Source organism: Geotrypetes seraphini, chromosome 18 (assembly GCF_902459505.1).
Source record: "Geotrypetes seraphini chromosome 18, aGeoSer1.1, whole genome shotgun sequence".
Lineage (NCBI taxonomy): Eukaryota > Metazoa > Chordata > Amphibia > Gymnophiona > Dermophiidae > Geotrypetes > Geotrypetes seraphini.
This window is the reverse complement of record NC_047101.1, coordinates 43,492,945-43,513,664: the sequence shown is the minus strand read 5'-3', so window position 1 is coordinate 43,513,664 and position 20,720 is coordinate 43,492,945. Positions and strand designations below refer to the sequence as shown.

Genomic DNA, 20,720 nt, shown 5'->3' with positions numbered 1-20,720 from the left:
ACATAGTTCTCTAAAAAGTGGGCATGTCCATGTTTTCCTGGACATCTGGTAACCCTATGGTAACTTTTCCTCTTGAAGTACAGACAACTGTGACCAAAAAGGGAGGATGGTGTTAGTAAACCTGTTTATGTGGAGGAGGAGTAGGGGAAAACAAAAAGGAAGAATCTGGCAGGAAGACAGACTGAGATAACTGGTCTTTCTCTACTGTAATTTACTATGTTATAGCCAGGGTCCCCACTCTCATGGGATTGTTTAAGAATTATGAAACAAAATAGGTGTGGGGGAGGGACATGGTCAGCCAACCTCAGGAGCAAAGTTTATTGAAAATACAAATAATAAATAAATAAATGATATACATATACATATAAACATATACACAAAAGGTATTTTGGGCTAACAAAAGCCTTTCAATCCTTATAATGGTGGACCCCAATACAGTCTGTGTTTCGGCTATACAAGCCTTCTTCAGGGGTGTATGCCGTTAAGGCCCAGTAGATGGCGTTGAGAAGCAGGAAATAAAACCAAAATGGAACACACTAAAAAAAAAAAAACTTGTTAGGAGCCTGCTGCTCAACCTGGGTCCAAGTATTAAAACAGGAAACCACCCCTGAGGTTGGCTGACCATGTCCCTTCCCCACTCCTTTTTTGTTTCATATTTTCACACGTGGGGCTATGTTTTGTTTGTGTTGTGGGACCCATTTAATTGCTTAAGAATTAGCCAGTTGCTTAATTGCCGTCATGGAAGACCAGAGGGGCCACAGCCATATGAAAGCATAAATGGAAGCAGTGACTTAACATTCAGGAGTATGCAACCTTTATCCTCCCCCTAGGCCAGTGCTTGCCACCTTGTGGCTCAGGACTCCAAATGAGAGTTATGTCATCTGGCCAGCGCTCTTGCTCCTCCCCTGCATCTTCAATTGTGATCTATGCCCAGTAATGGCAGAAACATGATGTTTGTGATTCTACAGCTGTTCACAGACCCCCACTTCCGAGAAGATCTTCCTGTTAGTATAACAGACACACAGGGCCCTGGACCGACATTTGCTACCATCACTGCCTTTTCCATGTGTTAGATGAGAAAGTGGAAATTTGCTATTTAAAGTATTAAAAATTAAAAATTTAAAGTATTAAAAATAAGGTCACAGTGGATAAAAGTTTGGAAAATACAGCCTTAGTTGTGAGCCATCATGGACGAGCAGAACAGAGGCAGAGAAAGAGTGAGTGGTGTTCAAAACAGACTAAGGGAAGGAGAGAAGGCTGAGTGAATGAATCGGCAGATGGTAAAACAAAACAGTTTCAGAAAGTGAGGAAAACAAAAGGAAAAACTGGAGAAGGAAGGAGGAGCATCTGTGTGATAAGAGCAGAGGGAAGAAAAATGAATGAGAGGATAGTGGGAGTGACTTGAGGAGAGGGGTAATATGAATATGGCTAGGGTTACCAAATTTTACATCAGAAAATCCCTGATGCATCGCCACACCCTGTTCTGCCTCCAGCCTCACCACATTCTGCCCCCTCCCATGACCCCAGCCAGCTTCATTTTTTTTTTATTCCTCACCTCCAGGTCACATCTAAGGGTCTCCAAGTATATGCGGATGTGTGTAACGGCATCCACGCATGATCAGAGGCCCTCCAGACGCGGCCAGAGCTTTCTAAAACCCAGACAAACCGCTGGGTTTTGGAAAGTCTACCCTGCACCTGGACAGTCCTCTAAAGAGAAGACATGTCCAGGTTTTCCTGGACGTCTGGTAACCCCAAGAATGGTGGCTCTTGCGGAAAATTAGTCATGCAGCAGAATTTTGAATGGATTGAAGGAGAGAGAGAGAGAGATGATCAAGCGGAAGACCTGAAAGAAGCAAGTTGCAGTAAACTAAGTGGGGTGATGAGGGTGTGGATAAGGGTTTGCATAGTGTGGTCAACTTTTCGTAATATAGAGGAAGAAGCGACAGGCTTTAGCAGTTTGTTGGATCTGAGTGAAAAAGGAGATAGATGAGTCAAAGATAAGACGCCGAGGTTGCGAGTTAACAAGACAGGGAGGAGGAGAGTGCTGTACACAGAAATAGAGATCAGGTGGAAGGAGGGTTTTAGACAAAGATAAAGAGCTTAGTAATACCGGTAGCCACATTCAGTTTTAGATGATGTTGAGACTTCCAGGCAGCAATGTTGGACAGGCGGGCTGAGACTCGGACCTTGAGTCCTGTAGAGATATTTGGTGTAGAGAGGTAGATCTAGGAGTCATTAGCATAGAGGTGATACTGAAAACCATGGGAGGAGAACAGTGCACCGAGGGAGCAGGTATAGAAGGAGAAAAGGAAAGGTCCCAAGAGAGAACCTTGCAGTGGGTCAAGAATACCTTGAGATGAAAGGAAGACCAGGCAGTGGCAGTGAACAACAGAAGGGAAGGAGAGAGATGGGGGCAATAATTGGAGGGGCACGTGGGATCTGGTGAGAGATGTTTGAAGTCATCAGGATCGGTTGCAGTGGAGAGTGGTAGGTTGAGAAGGTGACAGGTAGGAGAGATTTTTTGAGCCAGTGAACAGACAAATTGATAATGGAGAACCAGTGCATATTATATACTTGGATTTTCAGAAAGCGTTCGACAAAGTTCCACATGTAAGACTCCTCAGGAAACTGCAGGGCCATGGAATAGAAGGAGATATACTAAGATGGATAGGCAAATGGCTGGAGAACAGACGGCAGAGTGGGCATAAATGGGAAGTTCTCGGACTGGGAAAATGTGACTAGCGGTGTTGCCCCAGGGCTCGGTACTTGGGCCCATCTTATTTAATATCTTCATCAATGACCTAGAGGATGGAACATCCAGTGAGATCATCAAGTTTGCAGATGAAACAAAGCTATGCCGGGCCATCAAATCGCAGAAGGACAGTGAAGAACTCCAGAGTGACTTGAGCCGATTGGAGAATTGGGCAGATAAATGGCAGATGAAGTTTAATGTGGAAAAATGCAAAGTGATGCACTTAGGCAGAAAAAATAAGGAACACAAGTATAGTATGTCAGGTGCAACTCTGGGAAAATCTGAACAGGAAAAGGACCTGGGAGTATTAATCGATAGGACACTGAAGCCGTCGGTGCAATGTGCGGCGGCAGCAAAGAACGCAAATAGAATGCTAGGCATAATAAAGAAGGGAATCACGAGTAGATCGGAGAAAGTTATAATGCCGCTTTATAGAGCGATGGTCAGACCACACTTGGAATACTGCGTCCAGCATTGGCCTCCATACCTAAAGAAGGATATCATACTACTAGAGAGGGTGCAGAGACGAGCAACAAAGCTGGTGAAAGGTATGGAGAACTGGATTACGAGGAAAGACTTAAGAGACTGGGGTTGTTCTCCCTTGAGAAAAGGAGACTACAAGGGGATATGATCGAGACATTCAAAATACTGAAAGGAATCGACAAAATAGAGCAGGAAAAAACGTTATTTACAATGTCCAATGTGGCACGGACAAGAGGACATGGGCTGAAGCTAAGGGGGGACAAGTTCAAGACAAATATCAGGAAGTTCTGCTTTACGCAACGAGTGGTGGACACCTGGAATGCTCTCCCAGAAGAGGTAATTGCGGAATCCACCATTCTAGGATTTAAGGTTAAGTTAGATGTACATCTCCTTATGAGTGGCATGAAGTGACATGGGTAGGGGTAGGCTAGATGCACTTCTCTTTACGAGAAGCTTGGAGCGATATGGGGACCAAAACTATGCCAGGGTACGCCTGGCGGGGCCTCCGCGTGTGCGGATCGCCGGACTTGATGGACCTAGGGTCTGTTCCGGAGATGGCGCTTCTTATGTTCTTATGACAGTGGGAGAGAGAGTGCAGAGTAGGTGGGTGAGAATTGGATCAGAGAGAAGGGGTAGGTTTCAAGAAAGAGAGAAGATGTGCAGTTTCGTCTTCAGTGATTTCAGAAAAGTGGCAGGGGTTGAGGGGAGGTTGGTAGAAGGGACAGATAGAAGAGAGGGAGGGGAGAGGTGACCTAGTTGAGAACAAGGTGAATCTTCTGACCCTTGTTGTAGAAGAATTCAGCCATAAACTTGGGTGAAAGTGAAGGTGGGAGTGGAGGCGTGGACACTTTGAATAGAGTTTAGTGTGATAAAAAGTCAATGAGGGTTAGAGCTAAGAGTAGTTAAATGGGCATAGTATTTTAACAGGATATGGGATGGGAGGAGCACGAGAATCTAGAGCAGACGAGGAATGTGTTATAGGAGACAGCTTCATTGATAGACTTGTATGACATCGTAGTTGAAGGAAGGAATGAGAAAAAGTATTGGAGAGGAAACAGCCTGAAGATTCCTAAACATATTAATATTGATTGGCCAGGTCTGGGGGAGGGAGGGTGATGGATTGTGAATGTTAACAGAAAGTGGTTAGAGAGGGGAAGAGTTCAGGTGCAGAAATTGGTGGTAGAGGAGTTGTACTAGAAGACAAGATCAAGGCAGTGGTCATTCTGGTGTGTGGGGGTGCTGGAGCACAGCTGGAGATTGATGAGGATGTTAGAGTGAGAAACTTGGAGGTGTAGGAGTCAGAGGGGTCCTAATCATAGATGGTGAAGTCACTAAGGATGAGGGAAGATGAGAATTCGAGAAAAAAGGAGAACCAGGGGTCTAAGTCGGTGAGGAAAGAAGAAAGGGATTTATCAGGAAATCTATAAATGACTGCTACTCAGAGGGGTAGAGGAGTGAATAGACTGATATGATGCAATTCAAATGGTGGGAAAGCAGTGAAACTGAGATGGAAGGAGGGGTTGATATCTACAAGATGGCAAGAGTAAGAGCCCAACACCACCTCCATCAACTAGGTGAGGTGTATGTGAGAAAAGTTAACCTCCATGACACAGGGCAATAGCTGAAGCAGAGTCTTCAGGGCAGATCCAGGTCTTGGTTAGGGCCAGCAGGTGGAGAGTTTGGAAGATAAAAGGGTCATGGATGAAGATAATCTTGTTAAGACAGAGCGGGCAGGGAAGAGGTGAGAGGGAGGAGAAAACAGAAACAGGAATAAGATTGGTTATATTGTGTTGTGACCCACCCTGGTTGTCTGTTGTGGCAGGAATGCATATAAGCTGCCTGTGGTTTGGTCTGAAGCTATCCCTCTACACCATCTTGGATGCAAAAATAAGAAGTGATGTTTCAAGTTTGTTTCTTATTTCAAATACTGCCCATTGACAGAGCTATGTGAGCGGTTCACAAGGGTTCACAGTCTAGTCAGGTGTAGAGAATGACATGGCAAACTCATTTTCCCCTGTCCCCTTGAGCTTCCCTGTCCCATTCCTATAAGCTCTGCCTTAACCGAACAAGCCTCAAACACTTATGATTTTAAAGTGGTTGAGACTTGTGCAGATGAGGACAGAGCTTACACGAATGGGGCAGGGACAGGAAAAGAACTCGCCGGGACCGGAAAATGAGTTCCCGTGGGGATGGGGAAAATTTGTCCTCATATCATTCTCTAGTCAGGTTCTCTAAGTATTTTCCCTATCTGTCATGGCAGGCTCACTATGGTACCTGGGACAATGGAGGATTAAGTAACTTACTCAGGATCACAATAAGTGGCGTTGGGATCCAACCTATAACCTCAGGGTGCTAAGGTAGCAGTTCTAACCACCAGGTCACTCCTTCACTTCAAAAGTAATGTCAACAAAGATGGGAAGAGCCAGAGGGAAAGCTTCAGAAGAAGGATTATCAGTCCTTTAGGGGAGGGGAGGGTAACAATTTGACATAATGCCTTTTATGTGGTTACAATCAAAGACGTTTATATATTATATACAGGTACTTATTTTGTACCTGGGACAATAGCAGGTTAAGTGATTTGCCAGACTGTCCTTTAGACACAACATCCTTTAGATTACTGGTGCAGTTGCTAATCCTATCTATCCTGGATTATTGCCACATCGTCTACCTGGGTAACCCCCCCCCCCAAAAAAAAAAAAAAAAAACACAGTACAAAAATTAAGAATAGTGCAAAACACTGCAGTTCGCTTAATCTTCGGACTGAGGAAAAAAGACCATATTAGCCCCTACTACAAAAAATTACACTGGTTACCAGTGGAGGCGCGAATACTGTTCAAGTTTGCATGTATCTGTTTCAAACAGGTCTGGGGACTTGCACCGTCCTACCTACTACCACACTTCACGCTACACAACCCCTCACGAACAACCAGAAACAGAAACATCTTTACATACCCTAAGATCACAGGCTGCAAATACAAATCCTTCCTGGACAGAACCTTCATGTTCCAAGCAAGCAGACAGCAATCCTGGCTTGGGAAACTACCTAAATAGAGCCAGGCAGACCTACGGCGTATTCCGAAAATCAATTAAAATCGTTCTATTTGACAAATTCATCGCCTAAACAGATGACCTTTTCTCACTATGATATCTCCCCTTGGCAAAGCTGATGTAATTCCTCATGCAACTCCTATTTCTTATGTAACTCTTCTTCACTGATTGTCCAGCCTTCTTCCAATGTAAACCGCCTAGAAGTCATTTTGACTTTGGCGGTATAGAAAAATAAAATTATTATTATTATGACAAGGAGCTGTAGTGGAAAATGATAATAACTAATTCTGTGATTAGTAGAGATTAAAATTAACCATGACTAATCATGTGATAAAAATAATTAAAATTCAGCCCTAATTAAAAAGGCATGTAAACTCTCCATCATTTATTCATCAGAGAGTTCCTGAAAACATGTCCTGTTGGCAACTCGAAGCCTGGGAGCAAAGACCACAAATTTTATTGAAGATGGCTCTTGCTGTGTACAATGATGTGAAGAAGTTTCCCCTATTATTGCTTGCATATCACTTAATGGATTCTGGTCTTTAAAATGTAATATTAGACAAAGGAAACCCGAGTAACGCGCAACACAGATTTTAAATTATTTCATTCACAGAACCACCATAATAATCCATGTGAAGAGTAACCATCCCTTTAATTACTTATTCAAGCAACTGACTAAACTGAATTTATAATTAGGTTCAGTTGACTGAACACAGTCAGCCCTGTTGAACTTCACTATTTATTAAACCTTACCCGGAGAATGAAGTAGTTACCACAAAGTATCTATAAGAACGCTATGCAAAGGAAATTCCAGAAGAGAAGAGAAAAAAAAAGTTGTTAGAAATATTCCCGTCTGGATAGAGCTACAAAGCTATACTTAAAGCTCTAGGACTCCAGGGAACCACAATGAGAGCTGTTTATCTTCAAATAGGAAAGCACATAAGCAATGCCTCTGCCGGGTCAGACCTGAGGTCCATCGTGCCCAGCAGTCCGCTCACGCGGCGGCCCAACAGGTCCAGAACCTGCGTAATAATACTCTATCTATACCCCTCTATCCCCTTTTCCAACAGGAAATTGTCCAATCCTTTCTTAAACCCCAGTACCGTACTCTGCCCTATTACATCCTCTGGAAGCGCATTCCAGGTGTCCACCATCCGCTGAGTAAAGAAAAACTTCCTAGCATTTGTTTTGAATCTATCCCCTTCTAATTTTTCCGAATGCCCTCTTGGAACAGTGGTGAATCTTCCCAGGAGTAGCTGGCCTTCCAATTTGCTCCAGAGGCACAGCAACAGCTCATGGGGGGGAAGACACAAAACATTCAAGATGAAGGAGGAGGATTGAATAGTAAAAAAACCACAAACTTGTGAATCCTGTGTTATCCACATACAGATATAAAGTCTGTGTTTTTGACAAGTCGCAACACATCACAGGACATCCAAAGAGCTGCAGGCCTCTTCAGACTCAGCTAAGGTCAGTGTTTATGACACCACAATAAGAAAGAGATTGGACAAAAATAGGATTCATGGGAGAGCAGCAAGATGGAAGTCACCGTCATCTAGGAGTAACACCAATGTTTGTGTCACATTTGCAAAAATGTTCCTGGGTGATCCCCAAGCCTTTTGAGATACTAGTTATGTCAACATTCTATGGGCAGATGAGTTAAAAGTACTGTAGAACTTTTTAGACAACACAGGTCCAATTCTGTCTGAAATAAAGCAAATATAATATTTCACATTGGAACATAGCGGTGGTGGTAGTATGATGGTGTAGGGATACTTTGCTGCCTTGGGACCTGGAAAACTTGCCCTTATTGAAGGACCTATGAATTCTAAACAGTAGCTGAAAACTCTTAAGGAGAATGGCCCGTCATCACTCTGTGACCCAAAGCTCAAGTATAATTGGGTGATGCAAAACACCAATAGCAAGTTTATATCTGAATGACCGAGGAGAAACCAAAAATTCAAGTTTTGGATTGATCTTAGTCAAAATCCTGACCTGACCTCAATATTGATGCTGTGGAGGACCTGAAATGAAATTCAAGCATGAAGACCTGTAAGTGTGACTGAATTAAAAACAGTTCTGCAAAGAAGAATGGGCTAACCCCAGGAGATATAAAGTGCTGAATATCAGCACTTAACCAGTCAAGTGCCAACTCTGACCCTGGAACACCCTTAAAATAACCAGCTTTCACTTAGGCATCACTAGCTCATTTTCAAACGCAATAACCACTTAAATGTTGCTTAAAATTAGTGAATAATCCTGAATGTGACTTAGCTGGTTAATGATCCGTTCTGCCAGTTAAGCTTGTTTTTGAGTATTGACCCCTTAAATTTTCTTTCCCCCATCCCCAAAACACCCCCCCCCAAAAAAAATAACTGTTGAGGGAGGGGGGATTGGGATGCATAAGAGATCAGATGAATTAATTTAAAAAGTTTTGTTCCACCTACTGCCATTCTGTAAGAATTTCTGCTTTTAGGGTATGTTATATTGAAGGGGGTGGGGCTGACTGGACAATAAGAGAGAAAACAAGAAAATCCAACTGGCTGTGGGATCCCTAAGACTGGTTAGGGAAGCCCTGATGCAAGACAAAAGGGCAGAGTTCAGTCAGTATTATTTCTCGTTAGTGTTATTACTTTGCAGCGACCTTCTGCCTGCAGCCCTTGCCAAGCCTTTATACACACTTCCCTGGCTTCACTGCAGACCCACAACCCCATTGCCTTGAAAAAAAGTAATATTTTACAAGGCAGGCCTTTTCACCCTAGCAGCTGCTATTACCAAGACAAGCAAACCCATTCCAAAAGGTAGGAAGAGTGAGCAGGCATGCGTCTCGGCCAGATCCTGTCCCTTTATGGAGCCCATGGGACGTTCTGCTTCATTTCTTAATAGCATTTGAGCCGTTAGTCACTTCAGGGCAGCTCCAGTCTATTAAACAAACATCTTTTGCAGAGACACTAGCTCACCACTGATAGATAAGAGTCTCTGCTTCAGTGGCCTCAGTCACAGTCCCCAAAACATATCAAGGAGGTCCAAAACTATCCCAGCAGCATACCAGCCCTGTGCATTAACCTTTTCATTCACTGTTAAGTCTATGCTACTCCCCTTTCACTCAGCCTTGCTACATTTATGAAGGGAGAGAGGGAGTAACAAAGCCTCAGGTTTGAAACTTGTCTCCCAAAAATATTGTGGAAACAAGATTCCAAAACATTTTGACGTCAACTTATCTTTGTGCTTTACAAACTGCCACAGATAGATAAATCAATCCCCAACTGGCAGACAGAGAGCTCAAGCCTTAAGAGTGTATAGCCAACTCAATGGCAATTCTATTTCCTCCTACTGATCATCAAGCACACAGACCATCAGCACCACAGTACATGCTTCATAACCGATGAGTTCTCCAGGACGCACTAACTTTGCAAATGTTAAGTATTGAAACTGTTCAAGGGCGCAGCTAGTTATAAACCTTTCCACACAGGATTGCAAGGAGAGAAAAATTAAAACTTAATAGCTATGGAAGATACAAAAATTATTTAATAAGCCCTTTTTTCTCAATTGGCTGATAGCACAATATAGTTCTCTGGTATGAAGATTTTAGTGAGGTGGTCTCTTTCCTTATACAAATGTATGGAATATGGCAGTGCTCTTTAACGGCCTGCGGCGATATCTGGCTCTCTTTCTCCAGCATCCTTCCTACAGGCACCATTTCCTTCACAGGACCATTTTCTAGCTTCATCGCACAGATCTGATTGTTTGGGCAAAAGGGGAGTATAGGTGAAGGCACCAAGAAACACGGAAACACAAACATGACAGCAGATACAGGCCAAATGGCCCATCCACTAGCCCAGGGGTAGGCAATTCCAGTCCTCGAGAGCCAGAGCCAGGTCAGGTTTTCAGGATATCCACAATGAATATGTACGAGATGGATTTGCATGCATTGCTTCCTTGAGATGCAAATCTATCTCATGCATATTTATTGTGGATATCCTGAAAACCTGACCTGGCTCCGGCTCTCAAGGACTGGAATTGCCTACCCCTGCACTAGCCCATCCTCTCCCTAAGAGATCCCCACATACCTGTCCCATGCTTTCTTGAATTTAGACAGTCTGTCTCCACCACCTCCTCTGGGAGACTGTTCTACTCATCTACCACCCTTTCAGTAGCTTATTCCTGAGTCTATCATGTCTTAATCTCATTCTATGCCCTCTCACTGTTCCCTTTCAATTGAAAGGCTTGCCTTAGGTGTATTTATCAATAGCAAAGCAAAACAAACTATTGACATACGGGTAGATAGTAACAGGGTAGCCCAAAAAGAAAGCAAACCCATAAATGTCCAGACAGTTGAAAAGCAGTAAGTACTGCAAAAGTATATTTCAAGGATACATTTCAAAAGAATGTTTGGAAAACCTTTTTTTTTTTTAAATCAATTGACAAGTTTAACTCACGAGGTTGCAGGTTTTTTAATCTATGTATCCAAAGCTGTTCCAGCTGAAGTAATTTTTGATGTGTATTTATGGCGCATAGGTATTTAAATGCATTTCCAAAGTATACATATTGAGATCTTTAAGACTGTCCCCATAAGCCTTATGACGTAAAACACTGATCATTTTAGTAGCCCTCTTTTGGACCAACTCCATCCTGTTTATATCTTTTTGAAGTTGCAGTATCCAGAATTATATACAATATTCTAAATGAGGTCTCACCAGTCTTATACAAGGGCATCAATACCTCCTTTTTTCTACTGCCCATTCCTCTCCCAATGCATCCTTCTAGCTTTCACCGTTGCCTTTTTACCACCTTAAGATCATCACATACAATCACACTCAAGCCCCGCTCCTCTTTCATGTACAAAAAAGTTCTTCACCCCTAAACTGTATCATTCCCTCGGGTTTGTGCAACCCAAATGCATCACCTTGCATTTCTTAGCAGTAAATCTTAGCAGCCAAATCTCAGACCACTCTTCAAGCTTCACTAGGTCCTTCCTCATGTTTTCCACAGAATAAATGTTTGAAAAGGGAAAGAGGGTCCTCGGGAGGATTCCACTCGTATTGGTAGAGCCAGAACAGTGACGGCAGGCTATGGATGTGTCCCGTTTTGGTAGGGTTAACCTATCTGGCTTTTGTGCATTGGAGCCCGTGAAGATGCCTTCTGTAATATCAAGACCACTGCTGAATGCTTGGCTGATGAGCTCATCAATGCTGCCAAGGGTTCTTCAAACTCATATGCTATTAAGAAGAAGGATGAGCTGGAACGAGTGGCAAAATCAAATCGTTAAATTATTTGATATTCATCCTGTTCAAATAAATTGACTGAGTTCTATTAAAAAAAAAGAAAAAAAAAAGAAAAGGGGAGAGGGGTTTCCATCGTGTAGCTTCCAGAGAGAGCATTGGGAGTGTGTGTGTTAGAGGGGAGGGGAAGATTGCTAAAGTGAAGGGGTGAGGAAACAGAATGGTAGACAATGACTGAAAATGGTGTTGGAGAGTATGAAAGATCACTGGGCAGGGAGGACAGGCTTATGAAATGTGATAGTATGGAGACTTTCTTATTCACACGGGCTGAGCAGCCAAGCTGAATGCATTGAAGCCCCAGGCCAGCTCTATCATTATAGGGGGTTGTACCTTTGTTCAATGTGCAGCATCTGGGCCTATCCACTTGCCTAGACTCTGGCACTGAAGGACCCCCTTCCAAAGTGACCTCTTCAAACACACAGGGCCCAATATTCAGAAAATTAAATCCTAAATTTATTCCCAATTAGCCTCCTAATTTGTGACCTATTTTCAGCCAAACTTAAGGGCCTAACTTTATGGCTAAAAATTCATCTTAATTTAAAATTTAGGCCTGCCATTCATTTGCCTAGATTTATGGGTTTCATTCATGAGCCTAGTGCTCAAAAATCTTTTCCCAACCCTAAATTTGCCTGTTGCCACCCATTTTTAATGCTCCTAAATTTGAGAGAATTTAGTGACAGTTTGAGTAAAAATGTATGCGCTCAGCTTCAGTAAATTTTCAGAGGCCAATTTATGAGCCCAACTCTCAAAAGTTAGAAGCATAAATTCTTTGGAGCCCAATAGTCAAACTGCAAGAAAAGGCCCGCTGAGTGCTGAGCTCTGACCAGCATTGAATATCTGGTTTCATTTTTGGCTACAGCAACTTAAGCTGGTTAAACAAGTTCTCAGCCTAACCAATCGAACTTCCTAAATTCTGAGCATTATTTTGCCATGGTAGCTGAAAGTTATTTCATTAAGTGCCAATTTGTAGAAACAAAATTCTATGCTTTGACATTGTTTCGGATCATTGAACCATATCCATGTCATTCTCTTCTTGGTTGGGCTGAGAACTTTTCAGCACCCCCTGGTAGTGTGAAGACTTTCAGTTTCTGGTAACCAGAGCTGAGATGTGATGTCACACTGCCTCATTCCACCAATAAGACTCAACCTCATCAGTGATGTCACAATGGCTTGATTGTCCTATACTTGGCTCACTTTTTTTACAAACAAGGGGGTGCTGAAAAGTTCTCAGTCCAACCAACCAACTTCCTAAATTCTGAGCGTTATTTTGCCACTGTAGTTGAAGAGTGCTATCTTATTTCATTAAGTGCCAATCTGCAGAAACATAATTCTATGTTATGACATTGTTTTCAGATCATTGATCGGACCATATTCCAGGTCATTCTCTTTTTGGTTGGGCTGAGAACTTTCATATTCAGCGCAAACCAGCTGTTTAGTAAAGACAGGCTGCAAAAATAGCAGGCTTATCTTGACCACTAAACATAGCTGGTTTGGCATTGAATATATCTGTGCCTAGTCAACTATGTCACCCACTATAGCCAGTAGCAGTTAGCCACTAACTGGAATATTGAGTGGAAGATCATGGATATTCAGCAGCAGATTACCAGCTGTTAGGCACCAATATGCTATTGAACCAGCCAGGAGCCATTGCTAGCCAGTTAAATAGGGGGGTGGGGTGGGAGGGGTGAATAGTGGGTCTACAAAGAAGAGTAGAAAATGTAAAAGGCTGACGGTATATTTTTGTGCCAAGTAAAGCCATGCAAATTCACACCAACTCCCCAGTTCAAAATTAACACAAAATTTAAAAAAAGAGGAAACTTTATTTAAAATACAGACTTTAAAATCAGTGTACATTCAAGAAACACAATCAGGTTTTCAAGGCAGTATAAAATCTTCATCATCATAAGGTGCCATTACGCAGCAAGCTAGAGGCTGACTCACTGTTAACAGCACATTTGTTTGCTTCCCTGTGCTACCTGGGTCTTCACATCATATCAAAGGAGTTTTTGGTTATTCTTAAAAAACTACAAAATGTTTAAATATTCTACACAGTAATTTATATCCTGAAAGAATAAAAACCAGCAACAAGAAATAAGGCACTTGGTTAGGGACGCCAGAGTGAGTCAGCCACTGGCAACTGGAAGACTGCAATCAATTTAGATCTAAAGCTTAAAATCATCCGCCCTTCCATTTCCAGACTGTACAAAAGTGGCACTCTTAACTGCTACCTTCAGTAGGATTATCACCCGGCCATTTCAGACAGCACTTCTTGCTTTTTTTTTTTTTTAAAAAAAGGTTCGACTCCTAACTTAAATGGGTTGCATTGTGTTTAACACTGGGGAGTCACAAAGCAAAAACAGCAGCTAACATCCATTTTTCCTTCCGAGCGTGGACCTGTTTGCATTTGTGCTTCGGCAGACAATGCTTTAATTTTAGGTTCATGCAGATCAGGAAATGGCTGTCTTGGAGATGTTAGGTACAAAATGAAAGTTATGTTGGGTTAAGGGAGAGGGCACTGGGTGAATCAGCTGCTTCCAGGGTATAACAAAATTCATAAGACTCGTCTCCACAGGATGTTTTCCCTTGCATGCACTCAGCATAAAATGCCCAATATTCCTCTTATTGGAGTTTCAGCCATGGGCTCAGTTACCCATCCTGTCTATTAGCCAAATAGAGCTCAATTGACCCGAGTTTCCTATCGAGTATTCACTAGCATTCTTTTCTATCTCTATCCTAGATTTTAATCTTCATGTGTTTGTATATGTATTCTATAAACAGGAAAAAAAATAAAATAAAATTTAAGTTTAAAAGCACTAGAAACACACCAACATGAAGATGCAATTTGCTTATGCATGAAGATCTATGAAGTACTACAAGTCGTAGTTATTGTAAGTGTGCGATATGAAATGACGCCAAGGTGTGACACCAGCAATAGACTTTGGCAAAAGATGTGTGTCCCCTGCTTTGCTATAAGAAAATGGCTCTTCATGGTAGCTGGATGTAATATTTAAAACAGAAGCCGACTCTATGGCTACAGTGCGTGACTAGTAAGATGGCCAGGTTCCTTCGTGAACAATGAGGAAGGCAGAACTTTTTGGGGGGAAGGGAGCAGGGATTGTGTCCTCAGGCTTTGACACATCGATTGGCTAATAAATCCGGTCATAAATTTCAGTAATGGCAAGGACTGGCCGACTAAACCATGGTCTTATGAAAACCAAGAGACGTCTCCCTGCTCAAGTGGTTTGCGGTTAGAGAACCTTTTATCCCAAAAGAATAAAAAAATATAGATCTGTATGTGAACCATGTTGAAAATATAATTTCTTATAAAATTCATCTGTGATGAGGCATATCATAAGGTACTGGTGTTAGCCAACCCAAACAATGGTTTCAGTTGTCTTTAGTGCTCATGAAACCATACCCAACTGTGCAATCATTTTACTAAAATCAGTAAGATACAGTGATCATGCAAATACTTCAATTCATAACATACCAATGTAAACATCTGTTAAAATGCTACCCTTGATCAGATCCTGTGAAACACTGTAAAACAAGTTCCCCACTGAAGTGTTGTGTGTTCTGTTCAAAGCCACTTATTATCTGTGGGCTGATACAGAAGTTATTTTAGATACTGGCCAGTTTTCTTCTTTGTAATGCTTACTGTTAAATTATAGTAGGCAAATGAATACTTTTTTGGCAATGCTTAGAGCTTTCCTTGTGCATAAAATCCTTCAAAGCAGCCCTTCCATGTTCCCATAAAGGGAGACTAGCCACAGTAATTATGTTACCAACCAAGTGAGTTTACTTGAAGTGGTTGGAAAAAATGTTATTCTACTTGGCTATGTTGGAAATAAAACATACATCAGAATGGCAACTTGTGTGTCTTTTTAGCCCCAACTAGTAAGCTATCCTTCACCTGCAAAATATCCCCAGTTTATGAACACCTATAAAGAATGCAAGTGATCTTAGCCTCAACGTGGCTTGCTAAGTTACTGTTAATAGCATTCTTGAATCAATGTCGAGTCACGAGACCAACATAACTTTAATGGAACTGGTTTTCAAGCACATTAGTGTAGAACCAAGACTGAGATGCCACCACACCCCCACTTCAGGAATTCAATGGAATAAGTGAAATCTGTCTGCCTTGAGAAGCAGTGACCACACTTATTTCCCTCCTCCTCCTGGAAACAAAAAAAATCTAATTGACTTCTATCTCAAAGTAAATTCACTTGGCCAAAGAAATACAAAATTGATACTCCTCAGCTTTGCATCACCACACTCTGGTCCACATTATGTTCTTGTCCGTACCAGCTGTGCTTAGGAAGAGGTCGCCTACCTGCTTATTGTTGTATTTCTGGGGGTTGGTCCGATAGCTGTAATCCGAATACTGATCAGAACCAGTGGAATTGTTGTCCCCAGTGCCAACGAATGTGTTAGCAGCTGGCAAGTCTTGCACCACTTGGTGCTTCTTAGAGGCAGAAGGAGACTGCGGTTGAAGCTGAATAGAGGGCAGTGGGGAGTTGGAGCGATAATGACGTCCCAGGTCAGGGCTGCCTGGAGGATAATTCAAGGGCAGGTGAATCCTGGGGCTGTCGCTAACTGAATCATTCATCAGGTTGAATTTGAGTGATTTCTGGAGTCCCGTCTCCTCCTCTTCCTCAACTGGTTTTGGAAGCTTAGGCGATTTGCTTTTCTTTGCCTTGTTTTTGTTTTTATTGTTCTTGTTCCCTTGTTTTGGTGCATATAGATCCTTAGTCTCCTTTTTACCAGCCTGGTAGCCACTCTTGGCTTCCTTCTGACGACAGTAGCGCACCAGCACCACCAATATGATTACTAATATGACAGCGATAATACCAGCGATTACTCCAAATATAATATTACTGCGTTGCTTGCTTCTCTCATACTCGGGGTCACCAGCGATGTCAATCTCAAGAGGCGTATTCAGGCTATGCCAAATTAGGGTATCCAATAGAGTTCTGTTGTTCAAGGTCTCATTCACAAAAACATGTACTAGTGCGGTACTATGCCGTGAGGGCTTACCCTTGTCATTTACACGCACCACCAACCGGTGTAGACCATGGTGCTTCCTAAGGATCTCTTTCTCTAGGATAATATCACCATTATTGGGTGAGATGTGAAATAAATCAAATGGGTTACCTCCTGTGATGCTATATGTCAACTCTGCATTGAGTCCTGTATCAATATCCTCAGCACGCACTTGAGTTATCTGAGTCCCAGGGCTGGTTAATGGTGTTATGTGTTCATGTGTAACATTAGAAGGGGATGTGAAAAAGGGTGCATTGTCATTTTCATCTAGTACATTGATAGTCACACCTACATAAGCAGAACGCGGAGGGTCTCCACTATCAACGGCCTTCAATCGAAATGTGTAAGTGCTCTGCTGCTCACGGTCAAAGGAGATACTGGAAAGTATAGTGCCTGTGCCATTCTGGATGACAAAGTCACCATTACCTTGCTCTACAGAGAGTCTGATATGGGCATTTTCACCTTTGTCTGCATCAATTACCGTTACCATACCTACTGGGCTCAAGGGTGGCATGTTTTCCATGACTGAGAAGTTATAGCCATTAAGCATGAACTTGGGGTCATTATCATTCTTGTCCATCACATTGATCACCACAGATGCTGTCCCAGTCAGATTAGGGCTGCCCTTGTCTGCTGCTACCACAAGAAACTCATAGCGCTCCCTTTGCTCACGATCCAACACAGTGTTTACACGGATCTCTCCAGAATCAGGATTAATGGTGAAAAAGCCCTTGGAAGATGGTTCAGCCACAATGGAGTAAGTCAACTTGGCATTGGAACCACTATCAGCATCACTGGCACTAACTTCCATTACCAGATCATTTGGAGAATTGTTCTCAGGGAAGGCCACTTCCATGATGCTTTGTGTGAAGACAGGAGCATTATCATTCACATCTACCACTTGTACTTTTAGTGAATTAGTACTGGATGATGGCGGATTCCCAGAATCCACAGCCACGATCTCAATGGTGTATTCCTTCACAGCCTCATAGTCCAGTGGTGTAGTAGTCTGCAAAAAATATTTTTTCTTGCTGTCACTGCCCGATTCACTGACTGGTTTCAACTGGAAAGGGACATCACCAGCTACAACACATGTAACTGCAGCATTCTCACCTTCATCCCGATCAGACACTTGCACCAAAGCAACAGCTGTCGCCACAGGCACATCCTCTGAAATGTTGGCCACACCGTCCTGGTGCGTTACAAGACCGATGCCCCGGATTTCAATGGTAGGTTTGTTGTCATTCATGTCTTTGATAGTTATGATCACCTGTGTACGGGCAGACTTCGGATTAGCACCTTTGTCCTTTGCGCCAACTGAAAATTTCAAAGTGCTGACATCCTCTCGATCGATGAGGCCCTGAACGGTAATCAGACCTGTAGATCTGTCCAATCTGAGTAAACGGCGGACAATCTCTGGTGCTTGGTGGAAGGTGTAGTCCATCTCTGCATTAGCACCTTGATCAGAATCATTTGCTTTTACCTGAAATATGAGAAAAAAGGACGACAAAATTAGAAAACAAAGTGAAAGACCATACAGTCTATTCATTCTGCTTATCAATCCGAAGGAAGAATCATGTCTAACTTTCATTTTTCTTCTATGATCTGGACCCCTTAGAACAGGGATGGGAACCTCGGTCCTCAAGGGCCATAACCCAGTTGGTTTTTCAGGATTTCCCCAATGAGTATGCATTATATTTATCTGCATAAAATGGAGACAAGGCATGCAAATAGATCTCATGCATATTCTTTGGGAAAATCCTGAAAAACCAACTAGGTTGTGGCCCTGGAGGACCAAAATTGCCCACCCCTATGATAGAAGATACTATGGGCCAAAATACCACATGCAATTTTTCCCACTATACAAATACCTGCATAAGATGTTCTGCCAGTATAGGGATTTGGGGGAGGGGGAGACTTTTTCTTAATAAATTTATAAGTTTTGTAGGATAACAAGTATTCTGTATCCACAGAGTCCTCCCTTGAAAGTTAAAGAGCCATCAGTGCAGTGGATACGTCAGACTGGAATCTTAATAACACTGCTTAACAGCCCCATCTTCTCCTTACAAGATATAAGTAGGAAGTACTGGCATTGCTTTAGCTCAAAGAAGAACATAAAATTTTCTCTCCCTGATTTTATCTGCTTAATTACCCAGGTACAGGAAGTAATTTCAGGAGGACTACGATTTTACACATGCACAGAGCAGTTTCCAAAATAATGCATTGAATACACAGACAAATGTATAATCAATGACCCTATTCATATTTAAGCAGGTGCTTCCACTGGCAGAATATATGGTTTATATGTATCTAATGTAAAAAGCAAGTATACACAAACCCCTGCAATACAGAATGAAGGCAAAAATTGTTCCCCTCCTAGCAGGATCCTGCAGCTCTCTTTCTCTTGTGCAGAACACCCAGCTTTTGCCCTCCTTAGAGGTTCACTGTCCACTTCTCTCTCCCCAAGCTTGATCTCTCACCTCTCCACATTTGACCTTCAGCTTTCTATCCCCACTCCAAGGTCAAGATGCCCCAGCTTTCTCTTACGCCTTCACCCAGTCTCTTTCTAGTCCCCTCTCTACGTCACGTTTCCATCTGAAGCCCTCTTTCTGTCCCCCAGTCGGGGGCATCCCCCATATCCCCAACTTCCCCCTCAACAATATACTCCCTGTGATCAGCACAAAACTCCTCACAAAAAAACAGAAGCGTGTAGCTACATGTCAGGTCATATCTGTGGTCTCTGCCACATGGGACCGATTACTGAATTTAAGCTTTGGAGCAATATGGTTAAGAGCACGGACGACAGAAGAGACATCCTGATGAGAAACTGCTCTTTGCTTCAAACACAGTGGGGAGAGGAACAATGCAAAACTGCCACTGCAGCTTCTGCTGGATCCTGTGCAACCTTTTGGTATAGAAGAGGAACTCTACAAAATAAGTTAGATAAATAAAATACTACACTGTGCAGAAGTCCAGGGGAGTAACTGCTGAAACTTATCAGGTAGCAGAAACAAGAGCCCGATAGTCAAAGCTCTTTAAATGGGTAGGAGAGGCTCCAACCCGCTTAAATCACTTTGGAGTTGCCCAGCTGCCGGTATTCTGTGGCATTAATCTGGGCAGTGCTGCTAACTGCAGTACCTCTGACTGACCACGTGGACAGATTAAGGAGCTGGCACCTATAGTACATAGCTAGCCTGACAAGTTTGGACAACTCAAAAGCTGCCTTATCTTGGCCCCCAGGATAGCTTTGTGAGTTCTGGCACTCACATAAAACTTTTTGTTCCCCCCACCCAAATCTTGTGATCCTGCCCCTTGATGCAGTTCCCTCTTCATTCTCCCACTTCCATCTAAGGGCCTATCTGGATGGAGTTGGGGAATTATGTGAGTCTCTGCCAATATTCAAGCAAAACTGGCATAGAGGGGAGAGTGTGACACAGTGGTTTAAGCTACAGCCTCAGCACCCTGAGGTTAGGGGGTTCAAACCCACACTGCTCCTTGCGACTCTGGGAAAGTCTCTTAAATCCCCCTCATTGCCCCAGGTACATCAGACAGGGACAAATGCTTGTGTACCTGAATAAATTCATGCAAACCGTTCTGAGCTCCTCTGGAAGGATGGTATACAAAATGCACTCTGATGGCCAGGGTCCTTTCAATTAACCCCAGAGTTTTTCAATGTCAGTGCCTGGATATGGCCTGGCACTGAGTATCCGTGGCTAATCTAACAGCGTTTTTTTTTTTTAAACCAACAAAATAAAAACCAAACCAGTGACCACTGCCAGGTAACATTTTTTAAATGCACAATTAAAGCTGTGGAATGTGTTGCCACAGAGGAGGCAGTCAAGGTTAATAATATAGCCTGATTTGAAAGGTTTAAGTTTCCAACATGAACAATTATTAGCTAAGGGGGGGGGGGGGGGGTTGGGATCATGCATGTCCAGCAGCATGCAACAAAGAATGGATCTTTCCCATAAAAATCTGGTGGGTGCTTAGTTCCAATGGACATCAGGCACAGTATCTGGTCTCCAACATTGGTCAGTGTGAATCACTTGGCCTGATCAAGGAGGCCACTGTTCTCGTTATGGATTAGTTCATTGGCTACAAAAAGTAGAAGG

General features: G+C 42.7%; 1 protein-coding gene across 6 annotated transcripts in view; it reads right to left on the bottom strand.

Moving 5' to 3' along the window:
* PCDH1 (protocadherin 1) overlaps positions 1-20,720 on the bottom strand; it is a 480,648-nt gene that overhangs the window by 405,904 nt on the left and 54,024 nt on the right. For 5 of the 6 annotated variants that reach the window (XM_033927152.1, XM_033927151.1, XM_033927153.1 and 2 more), the window contains one exon: positions 15,899-18,091. In XM_033927152.1, coding sequence (XP_033783043.1) covers positions 15,899-18,091 — 2,193 coding nt within the window. Of the gene's footprint in view, positions 1-13,629; positions 18,092-20,720 lie in introns of those variants that run through there. The other variant, XM_033927155.1, reaches the window with a different exon arrangement.